The sequence below is a fragment of the Glandiceps talaboti genome, chromosome 11 (genome assembly GCF_964340395.1).
Source record: "Glandiceps talaboti chromosome 11, keGlaTala1.1, whole genome shotgun sequence".
Taxonomy (NCBI): Eukaryota; Metazoa; Hemichordata; class Enteropneusta; family Spengelidae; genus Glandiceps; species Glandiceps talaboti.
In genome coordinates, this window is record NC_135559.1 from 8,053,759 (window position 1) to 8,074,901 (window position 21,143).

The window sequence follows — 21,143 nt, forward strand, 5'->3', positions numbered from 1 at the left end:
ATTAGGAAGACTGAAGTGTAGCATGTGTAGATTCTTATTGGTTTCTGTGTGGTTGTATTAAACAAAGCTATTGATGAACAGTAACTTGAAATGGGTTGTAAATCTGGGTGTACAAAGAGTAAGTCATTACCTACAATTATCTCTCAACCAAAGATTGTTGAGTTTTATTTGTGTACCATCGTGTAAAATGTACACGTGGTTATCCTCTAACACGAACTCAATAGCTGTTTTTGTTGGATCGGATTGCGCATGACGAGAGTTATCAATATCAGTTGATGACGACAATACTCGTCTTGGAAATGCAGTTGCCATGGCAATTGGTGAAACATTCATTTGAATATTCATACCAATGTAACGCAATGATGACAGCCTCCTGCCAAATTTTAACAAGGCTCGAATATTCAACATCTGAGAAATAAAAAGAATGGGTTAATTTGTTGATTTTTTAGTTATGCCATTCTTGGTCATGTGACTGTCTCAGGGGTTCACTGCATTCCCTACCCTATCCAGGACATTGCTGTGGACTGTCCCTGACTGAAGTACAACTTATGTTTAGTAACTCTATACTGCTGTATGTTGACATATTCCTGCACCATATTGTCTATAATTCCTACCATACGCCTGTTGAAGAAATCATCTCGTTCATTTATCCCGCTCCCTCTCTGTTTTTCTGTCACTCGCTGGACCATTCACTCCTTTCCCTCCCCTCTGCTCCACTGCTGGTTACGCCCTCTCGTGAGTCTTTTGTGTTAGGCGGGGGGTCATTTAAGGTCACTCTTGGTTCACTCACCAGTACATTAATTGTCAAAAAAATGCCTCATTTGGCTTAAAAAGTGTGGGATTGATGAGAGCATATAGGCATAGTAATGTGACCATACTCTTCTCGTATAATTTTAAAATTGAGTCTGCTGTAACGTCCCCTACCATACGCAGTTCTAACAACTCTTCCGTGTACTGGTAGCTATTTTCATTTTGGGAGTAAGTTCTTGCACCAAATAAAAATAACGATTTCACGGACACAATTTAGAAATTAAAAGTAATATATAGCAACAAAGAAAAAAGTACTTTCTGTGACTGAAGGTGTGTACCTGTGTGACTAGTCTAGTTCCTATATGTTATCGTTAAGATTTACACCTCACCTCATAGTATAGTCAAAGTCGACGTCGTTACTTTAAAAATCCTGAGATGCATGCAATTTAAAATTCATCCACAGCCACCCACGCAGTCATGAACATCGTGTCTTTGTTAATCAATCACAAAATTCTAACCAATCCCTCATAAAGTTAGTATTTATTGGGGCAATTATGTCATGTCCAACTATGATATATTTGTCAGCTACTTATGCGCTGTTTACGTCACCATAACAGTTGGGGTTCACTGATTGGATGAACAACTTTTTGTGCTGATTGAAGGACTTTGACCAGACGTGGTTTAGATAGAGACGATGTTGGCATCCAGACTACTGTGTGATGCCCCCCTCAAATAAGCTTGTAGCTACTGTATTCTTTGAAAGAATACTCTATAGGTGCACGTATTATTTGTAGCTGTATACACGATAAATCATGAAATGAAAGTTGGAGTTCGTACCCAAAACCAGCGCCCTCAACGGCGATCACAATTTCAACCTGTTTCTGTACTGCTCATGGTTAATATCTGATTAACATGTACAATGTCTAATTATTGGTATTTTAACAATTTTCAGTGGATATATTTTGTCTGTCTGATCGAAAAAACAATAGCCCAGTTTAGTTACAGCTAGTACAGGTTTGATAAACATAAGTGACTAGCATCAATAACCCGTTAATACCACTCAAAACTTGCACAACACTACACTATTATATAGCTAACCTACAGTATAACACATACAATGTCTCTTTAAAGACCAATTTTTGGTTATTTAGAGATTTTTAAAAGTCAGGTTTAACGACAACGAACAAATTAAACAGCATGCACAAAACAGACTGATTCTCATTTTATACGGTTTGAAATGTAGGATTCATATACAGATTAAAGTGTCTTTCACGTACCATTCGATCTTTCAAATGAAGTATAACCGGTATCAGCTACAGACGCCTATTTTGTGCCTTTTTGGGTTGAACAGAAGACTCGGGAATTTTCAGACAAAAAAGTCCACCCATGTTTGATTTTCAAGCAGGAATGTACGGTCACCGGTGATCAAGTTACGGTCATCTAGCGGGGTCACGCTGGGTCATCAACCTTTCTAAGTTAAGGGTGACGTCCCCGGTTTGCATCGCATCATACATATCACGGATTGTTGTGATTGAAAAATCTTGGGCAAAATCTTCTAGTCATACCTTTATTATTTTGTTGCTGTGAAGATTTTTTCTAAAGCATGGTGAAGTTTCCTGGGTTGTCGACCCATGATTAGGGAATTTTAAGATGAAAGGTCGACCCATGTTTAGGGATTTTGTCGTGAAAAAATGAACTATTTGAGTGGCACATCCGAGCACATCTTTCAATGGACGTAACCCCATCCCCACCCCCGGGGGGTTGAAATTTGTAATGTTGATGTGGAAGATAGCATTTTACTGACGGGGAGGGAGGAGGTGTCGTAAGAAAAATGAGTAGACCCTTTAAATGATTGCCCTTGAACCACCTTGACCAACAATTGGCTTATCTTTCTTGGTTAACAACCATATATCATTTGTCTTTAAAGCTAGAAACGCCATCACGTGAGTGTCTGTTTTCAATCTCGGTGACGTAGTTGCAGCGGCCGTCCAGAGTTCTTGTTATTTCTAATACTTACATCTACTTACAGCTGGGTATCCAGGTATGACAACCGAATACTATTATACCAATTTACAGCTACACATATTATGTGATGTTTTTCTTCGTGAAGAAAGGGATGTAACCGTCGGTAACTATGAAGTCGTGGACATACAACAGAGAAATAAAAAATTATCTGACCTGAAAAATTTTTTGGGGGTTCCCGTTATCCGACCTGACCTAGTTTTTCACTTATCCTAAACTTCTTTTTACGTATTCGAGAAAAAATAATAAAATCGCGAAAATTGTGAAGTCTCATGAGAAATAGTGGATGTGGAAACTGACATCAACTGAATAAGACAATATAAAACTGTTCTTCCAATCTGTAATGGCTGTACATCTAATGGGAAGAAACTGATAACACAGAGACCATATGGAAAACAATGGAAAACATAACTACCTGAACAAGACATGTGTGAAAAAAAATCTACCTACCCCACCTACCGATAGTACTTTTATAAAACTGAGTGTACTCGGAACCACACAATTTCTTTTGTTAGGCCTCCAGCAGTAATTGTAGGCTTAAGATTTATTTCAGTATACAGTAGGTTTTTTGAGTGCAATCAAGAGAACAATAAAAGGCTCAAAAACAAAAATAACTCCGCTAAGTAACTAGATATATGAACGCAGGTTAGAATCATAAACTATATGTATACACATATCAACAAAAACAAATAACAGGGTTTCTTACCTCTAGTTATCCAAATGTCCAAGATAAACCTGTAAACCTTTGTGCATGGTGACCATACTAATATAGAGACGTGTGTGACATGTGTCAGGCCATTCACTATCAGCCAATCATATCATTTTATCAACTTATGTAAATCAAGAATCTGTCAAAATATTGACACAATGTTTGACAGGATAGTGATTAGCTTTCAAACGATTGTGTTCAAGGAGTTACATCTTGTATGTGTGCAAACAAGTCATCTGTTGGGGAAGGTCGCCAGGGGAAGGTCGAACTTGGAAGGAGTGTTCATTTTTTACAGCCTCGGTGGGCTTGGAAATCCGTTGTCGCTAAACACTCTTTCTGTCCTATTTGACTTGTATTACAACCCATCATTATCAAACACATGAAACACATAATTATCCTGTATATTTATTTTTATTTAAGATATATATTTATTTACATTTGATTCTTTCACCCTATAGTCAAAGACCAGGTGACTGTACTTTCCTATGCATATCATCACTTAGTATTGTAACAATTAAATGTTTTTTCCTAATATTTTTTCTCTGTTCAACTACGGAAAATATGAGTGACCTAAGGGGCCCTGTGACTATGAGTTGCTAGATGAGTAGTGACAAACCCTTAGGTCACGAGTATTTTCATGAAATTCGGGAAAATAGAGATTTTGAACATTTTGACTCAGATTTCGAGGACCACAGAACCAGGGATGCAGACATGGGTTGTTGTGAGGTAGAAAGACTAGGGTATATAATCCATATTTTCTGTTCAAGGACAATAACTTTGCTTGTGCATTGTACAATACACTGATGTTCAATAGAAGTCAATCTCTGCTGACCAAATGTATCTAACAATATAAATCAATCTAATCTATCTGAACACACTGACACGCTAATAATACATGTTTGCAACACTGTTGTATATCAAACTATTGTACGGAACCCCAGGTTTTAACACTATCAATAACCAAACCAAACCAAAGGTTGATTTCTAAGTCAGTTAGAGTTCGATAAGAAAGGGTTTCATGGATAGAAAATTTGGCAGAGCAAAGTGGAGCCAAACTTATCTCTGAATGTGTCTCTTCTTGAACTCTAACCTAAAATTGGCCTTTAGTGACCTCAATTTGCATACAGAGGATACTATTCATTTTCTACTTTCCCTAGGGCACTAATACAGTCATACAAGAGTCCCATTGGTGATTTGTTTTTACTGGAATATGTGCCCGGGAATAAAATATGTGCCTTGGAATGTGATTATAAACTATAATTATACACTCATGTTCAATAAAGTTCTATATCTGCTGTTCAAATCATCTCTTGGCAAATAACAACCGCAGATTTGTCTTTGACCAGTAAAAGATGTCCGACCATGAAGGACTCTCCAATTATCCACTAACAAGACAGTCCCTGGCCATAATTTGATCTGTAACTCATTATCAGGTGAGTTGAGTTCTTTGCCAAATGACAAATACGCTTCATAGAATGTCATCAGTTCTGAATTGCCAAGGTGACTGATAGTATGGCGATCAAAGGTATTGAATCTGTGAAAAAGAACGAACCAACGGTGAATAACACATATATACTCTATGTAATGGATGGACCCTGATTAGTTCCTAGGGAACTATTTCCATGGCTCTCACCAGAAATATTCTTTCTGTTGCTTTCAAAGATTGTGTACATATTTTTCTTCTCTGGTGGAATAAAATTCAATGCAATAATGCAATCTGTTTAACGTATATGTAAATCAGAAATAAAAATAAGTATTGCTGTGATACTTGGTTCAAGAAAACTTGAACCAATTCTCAAGAATTTCAGATTCTCAATTGAAATTATGTAAGAGAAAAATCAGGGATCCCTTAGAAATATCAAAATGATATCAAAATTATATATACCATCGTAACATTCTTTTTTTCCTCTGAATGCCAACACTCGACTCAAGTGTAGAGCTGTCCTCTGTGTTTTTGCTAATTTCATAACTCCATTTCAGAGGGGACGTATAATGCAGAGGTGGTGAAAATTACTTTTTCTGGGTCCTCGAAGCATAAAAGCAATGCAGCTAAAATGAGTTTCACAATTTGTCCCCTTTTAAAATGGCTATATGGATTTAAATGGGTATTTATTTTGGATTTTTAATCGATAAAGCAACTCAAATATGTTTTTCTACTTTAAAAAAGAATGTGAAATAGGAAAGGCCAAGTCTTTGTTTGTAACTCAATAAATAAAAAAAATATGTATTACTAAGATATTTGTTATTGTAAATACAATGACAACATTTTTACACACTTTTTTAAAAAGCTTTTTGTGATGTATTGACATACAAACATGGAATTTGGTGATGCTGTTTCACATTTTTTTTCAAGTAGAAAAACACACTTAAGTTGTTTTATAAATGAAAAATGAAAAATAAATAACCATTTGTCAATCCATATGACCACTTAAGGATGGACACAGGTTTTACTACTTTCACGGTAATTTGCTATACAATGAAAGATAGTTAACTTGATCGCAAACCATATTGTACATGGTCAATGACATCACTGTTTCAAACATATACCAGAAGTAAACTGAATGTCTTCCGTAAGAGCAAGTTTTGAGATTGTTGTTCCTACAGACAATTGTTGGAATACAACAGAACATATGTAATAAGTTATTTTTTCTCATTGATTGCTATTTGCTCATTGCTGTTAGTGATCTCCTGGCCAACCACAACATGTACTGTGACATTTGTTGAGAATGTAAAAAAAATAATAAGTGCATCGTCGTACCACTTTAGACAACATTTCCTGATGAGAAACTATTTTTTCCTTTTTAGTGGCCTACAAAAATATGCCAATAATTAACACTTTGTTATGGTAATGAGCTCTTAAGGATTGATAAGAAAGTGCAGCTTATACTCTGGTAATCACGCCTTCGGTTTATGAAGATATAGGTGCAAACTAAATCTATTTTACTTCACTGTGGTAGATTACACAAGTGGGTGAATAGTGGTTCCTCTGTTGTGCGATTCTAATCACCCTGTGATCAAGATAGTGTAAACATTGGAAGTCCCGAAACAGTGCACTGCAAGTTCATGGAATGCTGTCATTAACATTCTACAACACCTCCCTACTGAGACAATACCATAATTAAACCAACGCCCATTCAATTCACAGTTGTATCAACATGTTGTGACAATAGTTTTAGTTTGTGCTATCTTAGTAAACTGAAGGATCCAGAGTAATATCATTAGGGTTCTGATACTAGTCGTGGTGGTGACTCATGGTGATAAGGCCCCCTATGTCACTCATATTTTCCTTGTCTTAACGAAGATAAATATTTGGGAAATCTCTTACATACCGTATATACATCAAATCTCCAGTCACTGGATCGTGTTGTAAAACTGGTCCAATACCTCGAGTGTGTATCTTTTTATTTGTGTCCAGATAATGGTGGGTAAGTGCAACTTGACTTAATGTCTTATAGTATTTGGGATGTTTATCTTTTAATTTCATGGCAGCATGGAAGCCATCAACCAGTAAAGTTTTCCCGCCTTCACCATCATGTCTGAGGCAATGGAAGATCTGAACTCTGAATGAAGAATTTGTAATCTACAGTGTCAAAATTAATCAAAATTATCTATTTAAACATTAATTTACAAACAATGAAACTGGTCCCTGTAAATGGTGGGATTATTTAGCATTTTTCTAAAACCCTAAAGTGAAAAATGTATGCACTCCAAATTGTATTCAGTACTGTTTTTACAAACACGATAACATCATTTACATACTAAGTAAACGAAGATTGTAAGTTAGTGGATTGTGCATCACATCACATCACATCACATCACACCACACCACATCGCATTACATCACATTGCATTACATCACATCACACCACACCACACCACACATCACAATTGCACATCGCATCACACCACACCAATTCACATCACATTACATCACATCACACCACACCACACATCATAATCACATCACACCACACCACACCACATCACATCACAATCACATCACGCATCGCATCACACCGTACCACACATCACATCACACCAAACCGCACCACATCACATCACATCACACTGCACCACACCACACCACATCACATCACATCACACCACACCACATAACATCACAATCACATCACGCATCGCATCACACCACACCACACCACACCACAATCACATCACATCATATCACACTGCATTACATACACAGAAAGAACGACTAGACATTGTCTCACCCTGTAGGTTCATTGAAATATGTAGTATCAGTATGTGCTCTCAAGTGTACATCAGAGTAAGCTGTATCAGCAAACTGCAAGTCAGCTGTAAAACTCCACATTTTACCATAGTGTGTTTCTCTGATAAAACTCACCCTTTCAGCTACTTTCTGTCGGCCGAAAAAAATACACATCTCCCATGATGTTGTTTGAAAGGAATACACTTTGTCAAGACAAAGAATTTAGGGGAAATGTGATGTCATCACAAAAGCTTTTCCCATAAACCCTTGAAGGAAATCTCTAACATGGCCGAACACATGTCAAGGGCAGTAGGACTACTTCATATGATTTCAATTTGAATAAATTACCAAGATGTCATGTTTGAATAGATTTCTAAGGTATGATTTCATCACCAAAATGTAAGTTAATAACAGTAATCTATAGCAGTACTGCCCCCAGGGTATAAGCTGCCTAAATGGAACATATTTTAACGAAAATCCCTACACATGGGGTCGGTAAATGCATGTACCTATTCCATGCTTAAATTTTTTTTCAAATTCTCAAATAAAAGGGAAAGTTGCCTTCCAAAAATCAAGGAAATCGGCTGCTGAGTATCTATAAGCTTTCACCAAGGGTATAGTAATGTGTCTTGGGTAATGACCTGCATAGCACAATCAATGGCAGGAATATCCTAATTCATGGGTCTGCTGTATATATGTGTATCTTAGACATGGGTCCAAACACTTTTAGGTATGGGTAGATGTTTGGGACCCGGGGACCACACCCCTGTCTAAAATTTATCCAAATATTAAAACCAACTATGATTTTCCATGACATAAATTTCATTTGAATGGAAAAAGTCTCCACTACCTAAGAATACCAGTAGAAAGATCAAGTCATAACAAATCTGTACTGTTGTATACCGCACATTATATACTTACCTGGGTGTCTTCAATAGTAGCTGGAGTACCTTCAACAAGTGAAAACCCATATTTTGCTAAATTTCGCAAGCCCACTTTCAAACCATCCTCATCTTGCAAAAATCGTTTATAATTTACAGCCATAGGCATGTTGCCTTCAATGGTTTTAGCATCCCATAATAGTAACTGCTTGCTCCATTCTGATTGGCTGGCACCACTGTCGTAGCTGTTAACCAACCAATCAATGCTGTAGTTGGAGATATGTCCATCTGGCCCTGTATATGAAACCAAATTATTGATAATGCCTTCACAGATTACTATGGCAACTGTCTCCTTTTGTGAGAGAGTACCAGAATAGACATATTGATATGGTAATGCTGCAAATATGACTACCGGTAGTAACCCAATTATAATTGGCAATACCAATATAGCCATGCTAGGTCTCAATGTATATGCTACGAGGTTCGACACATCTTCCCTCTCCGATGCGTCAAACCATGTAGCGTATACACATCCAGAGCTATAGCAGAGCATTTCCGAGGACTGCTTTGCAACATTTAATGACTTGCTATATTAATGAACTTATACATACATACATGTAGTAGTAAATATTGAATCCCCCACAGGTAAAATGGTATGTGTAGCTGTATACATTAGTCACTGCATTCTTCTCACTTTCCTCAGTGAACTTTAGCAAGCATATTAGCATATGAGCACATTATACAGGGTACCCCTCCGTTTCCTCAGACTTTAAACTTTTCTTGAATTTTGAACTTTTAAACTTTCCTCTCAATTTGAACTTTGAACTGCGAACTGCGAACTACTTTATATAATGTCCCTCTCAATATCCTCATATTTCAAAACTTTTCTTGAACTCTAACCTTTTCTCTCATTTTGAACTTTGAACTGTGAACTTTACTCTCATTTTGAACTTTGAACTCTGAACTTTACTCTCATTTTGAACTTTGAACTTTGAACTTTAACAAGAATGCCATTTTTTTCTGTGTAACAGTTTACTTACATTCAAGTTTCAAAGACTCTTCTCCATTGCCTAATCTTTCTAGTTGGGCTTTCCTTGGTGAGATATTTAAATCAATTGTTGTAATATCAAATTCTCTCTGATCAGTTGCAAAGTTGTAGCAGTCATTACATCTGTAACAAAATCAACATTGTACCAATTCAGTGCAGAAAATGAGTTGTTCTTATTTTCTTTTCATGTGAACATATTTATGTGTGACTGTGTATTATACACAGGGAACCTTGTACATACTAGATGTGCACACTCTAGTGCTAGAAAGGAGAGCACAACTGTGTAGCCTGCCTGCAGACTTGAGAATGACTATCGCTACACTACTCCACTATCCTAACTGACATTTTGAATTTTTGAATTTCTGCTACGTTCCCTCATCTTTGCTGAGAATAGTATGTTGCCTTGGCATACACATGAGTGTATGAACCACTGTGATATTTCTATATTACATGGATATACACTATATTTGACTTGCAATGACATCGTAACCATACACTATTCAGTCACATCAACTGCCAGTGATATTTCTATATTACATGGACCATTGAATATACACTATATCTTACCTGCAATGATCTCGTAACCACACATTATTCAGTTGTATTGTTCTGCCACTGTGGGATATTTCGATATGGTTATTATTCACTTTTATATTGTTATCAATTGATTCTGTGTGTACACATCTCACCATGACAGGTGATAGTGAAGACGGATTTCGACAGGATGCAGTTGACATGGCAAAATGCCTGAGATATGTTTGAGTAGTCTGTGTCCATAATTTCTTTGGTAATGAGACTGTTGGTGTTCTGAAACTTGTGTTCTTTCCGCTACTACAGAGGAGTCGGCTCAGATATCGTAACATTGTTGTCTGTAATCGAGAAAATCTATAAAATAAATTCTCACAAAAAGTAATGTGCTCTGTGGCTATACTGACATATTACCGGTAAGTTGTTAGAAATACTTTACTAATCAAAATTGATTCAAGTTATAGAGTCATTATTCAAGTGTTTACGGGTTTTCTGTCCACATGAAATCTGTACATTCAGTTGTTTGATATACTCAATAAAACACAACGAAATTAATATTTCTGAAACAATGAAATAATTGCAAAAATGGCCGATGTCTGTCCAGCAATTTTGTTCGTAACCGTTCTTGAAATTGTGTTCTTTCTGACCCCAAGACCTTCAAATGAATGTTATAATTTACCTACATGAGTCTGAGCTTAGTGGAGTCTTCATGACGGATTCTTTGCATTAGCAGTTCAAGTGCAACTTTCCCGACTTGGTGAGCCAGCAAGTCGGGTGTCATAAAAATTGTTTGCATCTCATCTCTAAAGCTTATTTGCAATGTCACTGATAATGGGTCAGTAAAACTGATAACAACTGATATGACATTAGGGGCTTCACACTTAGATATTACGCTAGACTGCTAGTTCGATGTCTAGACCAATAAGATCTCTCGATTTGCGCCATCAATATACTGGTATTTGTACACCGGCGTGGGCGTTACTTGTCAAGCGACAGTGACTAATCGGGCGATCAGCCAATCAGGTGTCCTCAAACTTCCCGCTTCAAAATCCAGTGAGCTGAGAATATGAGAAATACCATCCGGGTAATGAAAAGTCCATACCCAGAGTATATTAGACAGACATGGTAATGAAAAGTCAACATCCGGAGTATATTTGACTATGTGCGCAATATACTCCAACAGGAAGAAGTTTGTAATGCGAGTTTGTTATCAACCAGAAAGAGCTGTCAAAATGAATGATCGATGGTGGCGAAAGCCCAACGAAATAAACGTCAATAGCTTGTGTGTCTGAACCTTTCAGTAGCTAAGCATGTCTTGTCGAAAGCGATGTTTCGCTCAGTTTACATTTATGAACATGGAGAGTGCGGAGAGTATCCAACTTCATTGATGTATGTAATTCTGACTCCAATGTCAAAAATATCCTCTGAGATAATGCACAGTACAGCAGACACTGTATTTGAGAACTTGTAGTGTGAAGTGAGTGTCTAATTTTGTTTGTGTATGTGTATTAGCTAGAGTGTATAAATAGCCCGGAAGATATGCAGACATGCACGATGGCGCAGACACTGTTATTATTATTGTTGTGGTGGTATGATAGCAGTGTATGAGTTCAGTCGGAACGCTGGTTATCTCCGGAGTATATTGGATTTCGAAACTCAATACACAACAAAGGAAATTAGCCGGTGTACAAAACAGATACAATCCGACCAATATGCGCCTCGCTACCGCTCGACGCATATTGGTCGGATTGTATCTGTTACATAATCCTGGTTTTAATAGTTGATAGCAAGCTATTACCTGGCTACTAATACTAATAGCTAATAGTGGCTAAAAACTATTGGTGGGAAATGAAAACAGCCCGAATAGCCATTTCAAGCTATTGATATAACTAATGTAGCTATTAGCCACTTGGCTATTTAGAGGGCTACTGTGCAATCCAACAATATCGCACCTGACCAGTTTCGTGTGAGGCATGATAATGGCTTTGCGCTGTGGGATTTGTTATTTTTCACTTACCGACGATCGCGATAGCCTAGTGATCGATGTTCTTGCATAGACCATATCCTTCGTGTATGAAGTTGAACTTGATGTAGCACTGTAGGGTATATGGTTCTTGATATTGGGTTCTTTCAGATCACGAGACCTTGCTAATAATTATTTATTGCAGTGTGTAGAGAGAGGTGTACCGTGTACATCGCATCGCACATTGACATTTCACCTTTTGCCAAATGATTGCATGACGTACGTGAACCGACACGACTCGTCTGGGTCAAGTTTCTCAATCTTTGCAAGTGCGCCACCTAGAGCAAAACGAGAGAAAAATATAGAAAGCTAGACAACTTTAGAGGGAGCACTAATAAACTCAAGACGAGAGCTATTTTTATTCGGGTCTTGTTTGGCCATCTGGACGTCGACAAGTGCAAGTCGGGGATTTTTTTGGAAAGGAATAAGCAGACAAAATGACCAAAAGACTCCAAACCACAGCAGCCATGGGCTGTCTGAAGATGTTATTGACGATCTTCAACTTCATATTTTGGGTAAGTAGAAATGAGAAAATGTAAAATGAATCGACAAAGTGTGGGGAGAGGCGGGTCTTCCTTTTTAGAAAATGAAATCCGTCTGTGATGGATGACAGCGATTGAATGAGCTGACTTCGCGATGAGGCACTGAGAAGTAGCTGGGAAGCGACGACTTGAAGACAAAATCTGTCAGGAATGTCGGATTGTAGATTCAAACCCCATTTTCTCTTTGGAATTTCTAGCCGCGATTTAAAGAAAGGGAAAAACCCTTAGCAGCAACAATCGCGCAGCAATCACATCCTGTGTTCTGTGCTACAAAACAATCATACATTTGTTTCAAGGCGAACATTGCCACGTCGCACCGTGCACCTTCTGTAACTTGAGCAGGCAGTGTGTACACTGAGTCGATTGTCGAAGTATGTCCATAATCAACAGGCGTCCTAATATATAAGCGAAAGTCAAATACTTTTTACCCTAAAAATGTTGATTACGTCATCATGCCGTGATGTCATTGTTGTGATTTTCAAGGTGTAATCACAACTGACCCTACGACTTAGAAATCAGGGCTTTCGTGAAGGGTCTGTGATGTAATCAGAGCTTATTGCTTGAATCAGTCAATGGAAATGAATACAGCTGAATAGTGATGTCATTTTGTTGGACTGCAGTAATGGCAGTGCCTTGAATTCATTTGTAAAGTTATAAACAACTTGTCTATCCAGTATGAAATTTAGAATAGGCAAAATTAGCCCTAATAAAAAAAATGTGTGGTTCCGATTATGCTCAATTTTAGAATTATTTTATTTAAAAAAAATTTCTGTGTTAGTGTCTAGTTCAGGTTTTCCAAATGGTCTCTGTGTTGTTTATTTCTTCCTACCAGATCGGTAGTTACATCTACATGTAGATAGATACATGTAGACATATATGTAGATTGATAAATAGATAGATACATGTAGACAGACAGATATAGATAGATAGATGTAGATATATACATGTAGATAGGATAGACAGATAGTAACAGACAGACAGAGGGATATATATACATGTATATATATAGATACAGACAGACAGATATACAGAGATAGATAGATAGATAGATAGATAGATAGATAGATAGATAGATAGATAGACAGATAGATATATTCCAGCAAAATATGTATTTGTAGATAGATATAAGAACAAAATATAAATTTTAATTTTTATCTCAAAAATGAAATAAATATATCATAATGCCATTTTTAAAGTACAAAGACATTTACGTATACAATGTATGATTGGTGACACCTGGTACCGTAAATGACAGCATACATCATAGAATCAAGGATATTCACCTAAATTCATTTAATATTGAAAGTAAATATTTAAACATGGCAGCCTTATCAATTATATCACACACAGTGTTAATGTCTAACAAGAAACACTTAAATGATGGAGATATTTAAAAAATACAACACAGACAATATAACAAAGTCATTGCTGTCTCTACAACTTACAAGTAACCATCAAGTATAATTTGAGTTAATAGTTTTCTTACCTTCACCTTAGGATGTTGATTTTACTAAATTTTAGGACCGTATTATCTATAACTTTTGTATTTTTTATATGTACAGAGTGAGTACAGGTAGCACATGTTTCCACTGTGTAAATATATCACTTGAAACATTCATGTTATGACTCAGAGTCATTCTGAAGAGGATAACTATAAAAATATAAACAGAAACTTAGTCAAGAGATTAGTCATTATCTAGTCGTTGACATTCAGATTATTTCCAACACCTAGTTGAATGCCATATTTCTAGCACAACTTTCTGTGCCGAATTCAAGTTACGACTTTCACCAAAAGCTGGATTATTAGGGAATAGGGAACTTGCAAACCCGCCATGTTGAATGCTGCATCATGGGAAATGTGATAATAACTACTAATCAATTAGTATTATAAACAATATTGTTACATTGTTTGTAACCACAAATAATCAATTCATAGTTACTCTGACCATTGCGGGAGGTTTATTTTATCGATAGCTCCAGATTAGGTACTATTGCAATAACCACAGATAATCCCATAGTCCTTTGCGTCTGAGCATGCTCAGTCTGGATTGCAAGTTCTCTATTGGAGCATTAATATAAACATATGATGTCTATTGTCAATGTGATGTACTTGTATATCATGTAGGATCTATGTGAACATTCAGCCTGGGAGGAGGCGTTTGGTCATAACCGTTATTTTTGCATATCGGGAGCGTGTTTTCTTCTCATTTTTTCGTGAAGGAAGTTGCCAATTACAAGTGTCTGTCAATGTGTGATGGATTACTACTGACATGTACTGTTATTAACTTTATCAGTATGATTTCTGGCGAGATGATTTTTTTGTTAGAATAAGGTGTTCAGTTGGCATTTTGAAATAGAAGCTAATGACTAATCTCCAGGCTACATGTTCTGAAACAGAATATAAATTTATAATTATGTGACAAGACAGCTGGTCATTTTAAATGCTACAGTTGAATTCACCATGTTGTTTCCTGTCAAGGGAAGTGTACCTTAACCTTTCCAGCGTTTTATTTGCAAAAGCACAGGAATAGATTTATGACTCATTTTTTTTCAAGAAAATGAGAAATTGTGACTAATGCTCGAGTAAATTGTAATGACAGAAGGCGATATTTATGCTCACTGGAAGGACATCTTGGTAGTAATTTAGATGCAGTTAAAATGCAGAAAACAACTCCTATCTTACTCAGAGCCATATGGCTGGCTTATCTCAGTGCTCGGTTAATGGAAATATTTCAGAAATAATGATCAGGATTTGAAGCATGTCTGTTCAGGTAGTGATTGAAAGTTAACTCAGACTAGACGAGTTGTACGCTATTTCTTCACTCTCCATTTATCCAAATTCTCTCTTCTTGTTACCAAGGTTTTGTAATTGTGTAAATACTTGTACACTAATTAAAGTATGATTTGGAATCCCTGGTTATGATATGGAGAAGATAAAATAATATTTCATTAAATCCCTAGAAGGGTAATTATAACGCCTGCTGTAAAAGAACACATAATAACAGTGATAAAAAATGAAGGTACAACTTACAGACTAAAAAGGAAAACATAAATAACCCAATAAATATTTACAGTCCTGTGGAAATATTGCACAAGACAGATAAAAACAAGAACCCTGGTTTATACTTTTCTAGCTCTAGATGAATACCTGGGAACTCAGATAGATTTTACCATTTACTTACCACCCTTTGAACAAATACACTAGATGGATACTCAAAGTCAGTTTCTTGACTGAAAGGACAAGTCTTATATAACAAAGTGTTCTCTTTGTTACCTTTACCTATAGACCATACACTGTCTATACAGTACTCAGTGAGAGAGGAACTACTCCATTGTGTGTAGAATGCAAACTTACATAATAACTATTTGGTCTGTAAATTTGAATAAAGGCACTAGACCTTGGAAATTGTATTGTCTTTTATTTAAAAGAAACTTCTTGTACAGAACACCACTTCCTAATTATAGTTCACAATCAGATAAAGTATAGATGTACGTAATATTAGTGATACATCCATGGATAAAGGGGCTGTGTATTATCGTAGTTTGATATCATATTTTAAATTATAGTAATAGCCCATTAGGCCTAACCAAAAAATTGTGTGGTTCCGATTATGCTCAATTTTAGAATAGGTGGGATAGGTAGATTTTTTATTTTATTTTTTTATATATTTTTTTCGTGTCTAGTTCGGGTAGTTCTGTTTTCCGTTGTTTTCCATATGGTCTCTGTGTTATTGCCAACATGGCTTAATATAGAGTACTGTGATGTTTATATTGAAATCAAACCTGTCACTTGGTAATACCAGGAAAATTAAGCTGATTATCAGAGGGATGAATGGGCTAGCAATCTATTTTAAAGGCAATTACCAGTACCACAACAACCAGCAAAGTTATTGATAGCATGCAGTTGTAATCAACTGATCATTTGAAGCAGAATAATGCCGTTATAACTTTAACGGTGTATCAATGTGTGTTAAATGGTGTATTCAAAGTCTATGATGTGAAATTCACTTTTCATTTAGGCTGCAATATTTACAGGCCCACATCAGATTAGGATTAGCACCTCGGTTTCAAAACCAGTTGTTTGACAGAGTTATAGAAAAAGCAGTCTTGCTGTTAGACCCCTCACTTGCTATTCTATTGCTGTGCTCCCAATATGTAGGGTAATATAGATCAATGTTACACAGTGAGTTGCTGAGCTCCCAACACTTAGGGTAATAATGGATCAATGTTACACAGTGTGTCAATGTTACACAGCGAGTTGCTGAGCTCCTAACACTTAGGGTAATAATGGATCAATGTTACACAGTGAGTTGCTGAGCTCCCAACACATAGGGTAATAATTGATCAATGTTACACAGTGAGTTGCTGAGCTCCCAATACATAGGGTAATAATAGATCAATGTTACACAGTGAGTTGCTGAGCTCCCAACATGTAGGGTAATAATAGATCAATGTTACACAGTGAGTTGCTGAGCTCCCAACACTTAGGGTAATAATGGATCAATGTTACACAGTGAGTTGCTGAGCTCCTAACACATAGGGTAATAATAGATCAATGTTACACAGTGAGTTGCTGAGCTCCCAACACTTAGGGTAATATAGATATATGATGTATAATGTACATGTATATATAGATAGCTGACAGAACACTTATATTACCAGGGCAACCAGGACTACTCTCAAGGTCTCAATAAATTATATAATTTGTGTTCTCCGATGATTTCATAAAATAGAGGATGATCAGTATGAAATATATATATTTCCTCCAAAAATTCTGTATTATTATTTCTAAGCACAAAAAACCCAACATATTTTGAAGTGCATAAACCATTATTACCATGGAAACCATTCAAAGATTTACATGTATAGAGAGAATACAAGTAGAGTTGAAGAATTTGATTACATTTTTAAGTAAAATAGCTATCTGTACCATTATATTTAGGCGATTTAGGTGACATTTTGAAGTACATAAAACCATAATTTCCATGGAAACCGTTGAGATTCACATGTATAGATATACTTCAGGTAGATATTAAGTTATTAATAATCACTGAAGATGCACTATTTCTGATCCAGATGTTCAATTTTTAAGTTGCCATGGCAACAGTCACATGATACACTTGCGTGCATATTTTTTTATGATCGTCTTAAATTATATATTCATGATATGGTAGATTTTATTATGACATTCACTACAAATTATCGCTGTCTTCAAAATAAAATTTCCTTTTTCTACACTTGCATAACTGAAACAAATACAAACTTCCAACAGCCCTGTCCGTCTCACATTTGAAATACACAAATTTAGATTTTGATTCAAATATAATTTATGTACAAAAATGATAATATCTCATGATAAATGATAATTTTCACCATTTTATCATAAATATAATATAACATGAACTTTTCAAGGCTTTTGAAAGGCTAATTCTGATTGGGTAGTAGCATGGCATCTGTTACCATAGTAACATGACATGGTTCATAATTACATTAGAAGTGATTTAATAACATGAAACAAAAACTTCATCTGGTTTAACATTTGCTTCTGATTGGATTTTAGTCATTGACCAAGATTTAAACCATAATTTCACCTATAGTAAAGCCAGCTGTAAATTGAAATGGGGACATGTTAGAACAGAGATTGTTATGTGAAGATTTGATATTGTGTACTTCATGGCAGTCAAATCGACCCAGCTGTATAGTAAAATGAGGACTTGGTAGGAGATTATTATAGAAAGAGAGATTTTATCTTGTGAGCTTCGTGGTGGCAACATGTCCATTTGGTCTTCAGGGATTTCAGCAAGTATAAATCATTGTAGCATGATAGATCTGTGTCAGGGGTAATAATTATATATAATTTTGAAGGTGCTATAGAAAATTATACATTATTATCAACACAATGAAAAGTAATTTGCTTTTAATAATATTACATTGCGATGAAAATTCAATGATATGACATGAATGGTACAATAATAGCCCATTGCTATATTTATAGTATTCTCTTTATTAAATTTTCGCTTTATATATTGATGGTTGGGATGAATTTACCACAATGAGTTTGATAAATTCATCATTTGACTCTCATTTAGTCAGATATTTAAGGCAAAAAAAAATTGTTTCTGGTCAGGACAGTTTGTGTAAAGTGGTGTAATGATGCAAATTTTTTTTAATTTTTTTTTTTTAAATTCTCAACCTGACACTCAGTCTACTATTTATGACAGTTACTGTTCTTTTTATTTAGTACTTTAGAGCAAGTGTGTATGTAGGGCAGATGTCATTTGCTTGTTCATGATTGGCTCTGTAGTTGACTTCACTTGAAGAAGGGAGGGTTATTTTTGTGGTTACCCATGGATCTGGAGACTGCATAGGCTGGACAAACATGAAAAAAAAGACCAATGCAAGAATATTTAAGTGATGCTTTCACTGACAAGAAACATTTGTTTTTTGCCTTGTTCCCCAATATTTTTCTTTGTTCAGCCAAGGAAAATATGAGTGGTCTAAGGAACTTTGTCACTACGAGTTGCTAGACGAGTAGTGACAAACCCTTAGGTCATGGGTATTTTTCAGCTGAATGAAGAAAAATATTGGAGAATAATATAATCCTACTTCCTCAAGGATAAATTATTTATGGCAAAATGGAAAAATAATGGCGATTTGGAATGTTTTGACTCATATTGCATTTCGAGCATTGTAAAACCAGTGACGTAGACACGGGTTGTGATGTAGAACAACCAGGGTATACAATCCATATTTTCTGTACAAAGTGAATATCTTGGCTTGTGCATGGTATAACGTATATACAATTACCATTTAGATGACTCACATACAGAATGTTCAGAACATATGTACATGTATTTCCAATCTGGATTTATTTTAGCTGTATGCGTACTAAATTTTTTTTTTCTGCTGAATCTGAATTTGAAATATTTCTCACTAATTATATATGCATATTATGTAAAGTACCTTGTGTTCTAAACAAAGGATACAAGCCAAAAATTGTCCATCATAAAAAGCTATATAATTACTAATTAACATTGCTAACTTTAATATCAAAGCATAACAGACACAGGAGCCATGATCCCTTGTTAGCTGATAGAACATGACACCAATACTACTGTTAGCCGCTATGTTATATAAACTTCAATAGCTAGATATAAACAAACTGATAAAAGTGTCGCCTGAATCTACAATGTACATCCAGTCACCCCTTGTTGTATTTGTATCAGTTGTATTGTTTTGTCCTTGCCTGAAATCTATCCCTAGCTCACTTCATTCAAGCAAACACATTGGTGTTTTTTTTTACACAGGTTGTACAATCGTGTGAATGCCATAATAATACATGGTTTCAAAAAGCCACAAGCTAGCTAGCATAGATAATTGAGAAATATATGGTTGTAAAAGTGAAAGTAATAAACCATGATCAGTGATGTGTAGGTTTGGAGTGGGTGGTAGTTAAACACATAGATGTAGGAAGTACCATCAAATTTATATACAGTGACAAGTAAAATGTACAGTTCACTGACTACAGTGTCGGTGAGAAGCCCATAGGCTTGGCTCTCTGGCTTGACAATGTTGTTTGCCAGAGTCAATGAAACCAGTAAGTATATCAAGCCAGATAGCCAAATCTCTGGGCTAAGGCCTAACAAAACAAATTGTGTGGTTCCAATTATGCTCAATTCTAGAATAAGTGGGGTAGATAGATTTTTTATTGTATTTTTTTTTATCATGTTTTTTCATGTGCGAGTGTCTAGTTCAAGTAGTTATATTTTCTGTTGTTTTCCATATGGTCTCTGTGTTATTGGTTTCTTCTCATCAGATGTACATGTACAGCAATTACAGGTTGGAAGAACAAGTTTATATTGTCTTTTTACGTTGATGTCAGTTTCCATATCCATTATTTCTTGCGACACTTGTCACTTCATAATTTTTACAATTTTATTATTTTTTTGGTGTGAAAAACTAGGTAGCAGTTGGGTAACTGGAACCAAATAATTTTTTTTCTAGGCCTTAGCAATGAGAGTCAAGCTAAAAAAATATGTAAAAAGTGTGTCATTGTAGTACATGTAAAGTAACAAACCTTTTTACACATTTACCAATCGTTTGCAATTTATTAAGTTACAAAGACAGACTTGGTCTATGTTGTTTCACATTAATTTTTCTAGTAGGAAGCCATGATGAAATTGTTTTATAAATTAAAAATCCAAAATAAATACCAAATCCTCATCCATATGGCCTACTTTAATATGGTAAAGGTATGGCTGTATACAAGATGGATGTCTTTGTCACTTTCACCTTGACATGTCAGTTTATCAAATTTCAACATCACGGAGACCACTGTGGATGATGTTGTTAAGGTGGCTCTTTTAATTTATATGTTTCTCGTGACCCAACCTATCCTATATGGCTTCAGTA

At 35.8% G+C, this 21,143-nt stretch overlaps 3 protein-coding genes across 3 annotated transcripts in view; 1 reads left to right on the forward strand and 2 right to left on the reverse strand.

The window, feature by feature from the left end:
• The window catches only part of LOC144442758 (trimethyllysine dioxygenase, mitochondrial-like), a 5,644-nt gene extending 4,955 nt beyond the window's left edge, over nt 1-689 (reverse strand). The window contains exons 1-2 of the mRNA XM_078132131.1: nt 615-689; nt 131-408 (exon numbers count right to left, since the gene is read on the reverse strand). Of these exons, the coding sequence (XP_077988257.1) occupies nt 131-408; nt 615-689 (353 nt within the window). The remainder of the gene's footprint in view (nt 1-130; nt 409-614) is intronic.
• A 3,881-nt stretch (nt 690-4,570) lies between these two features.
• LOC144442789 (trimethyllysine dioxygenase, mitochondrial-like) lies at nt 4,571-10,389 on the reverse strand. Its single transcript, XM_078132163.1, has 6 exons — nt 10,206-10,389; nt 9,631-9,761; nt 8,631-8,884; nt 7,711-7,859; nt 6,811-7,041; nt 4,571-5,015 (listed from the first exon to the last, which is right to left on the reverse strand). Exons 1-6 carry the CDS (start codon nt 10,373-10,375, stop codon nt 4,742-4,744), a joined length of 1,209 nt encoding a protein of 402 aa, XP_077988289.1. The 5' UTR covers nt 10,376-10,389; the 3' UTR covers nt 4,571-4,741.
• A 2,183-nt stretch (nt 10,390-12,572) lies between these two features.
• LOC144441953 (tetraspanin-7-like) overlaps nt 12,573-21,143 on the forward strand; it is a 49,789-nt gene continuing 41,218 nt past the window's right edge. The window contains exon 1 of the mRNA XM_078131220.1: nt 12,573-12,704. Coding sequence (XP_077987346.1) covers nt 12,627-12,704 — 78 coding nt within the window. The 5' untranslated portion in view covers nt 12,573-12,626. The remainder of the gene's footprint in view (nt 12,705-21,143) is intronic.

Bases quoted from the DNA above. Each gene is read 5' to 3' on its own strand.
- LOC144442789 (XM_078132163.1), bottom strand. From the start codon at position 10,375: ATGTCAACTGCATCCTGTCGAAATCCGTCTTCACTATCACCTGTCATG. The intron at 9,762-10,205 runs GTAAGATATAGT...ATTTTGTTACAG, and splicing joins TGGTTACGAGATCATTGCAG to ATGTAATGACTGCTACAACT. The intron at 7,860-8,630 runs GTAAGTATATAA...TTCGGCCGACAG, and splicing joins CTACTATTGAAGACACCCAG to AAAGTAGCTGAAAGGGTGAG.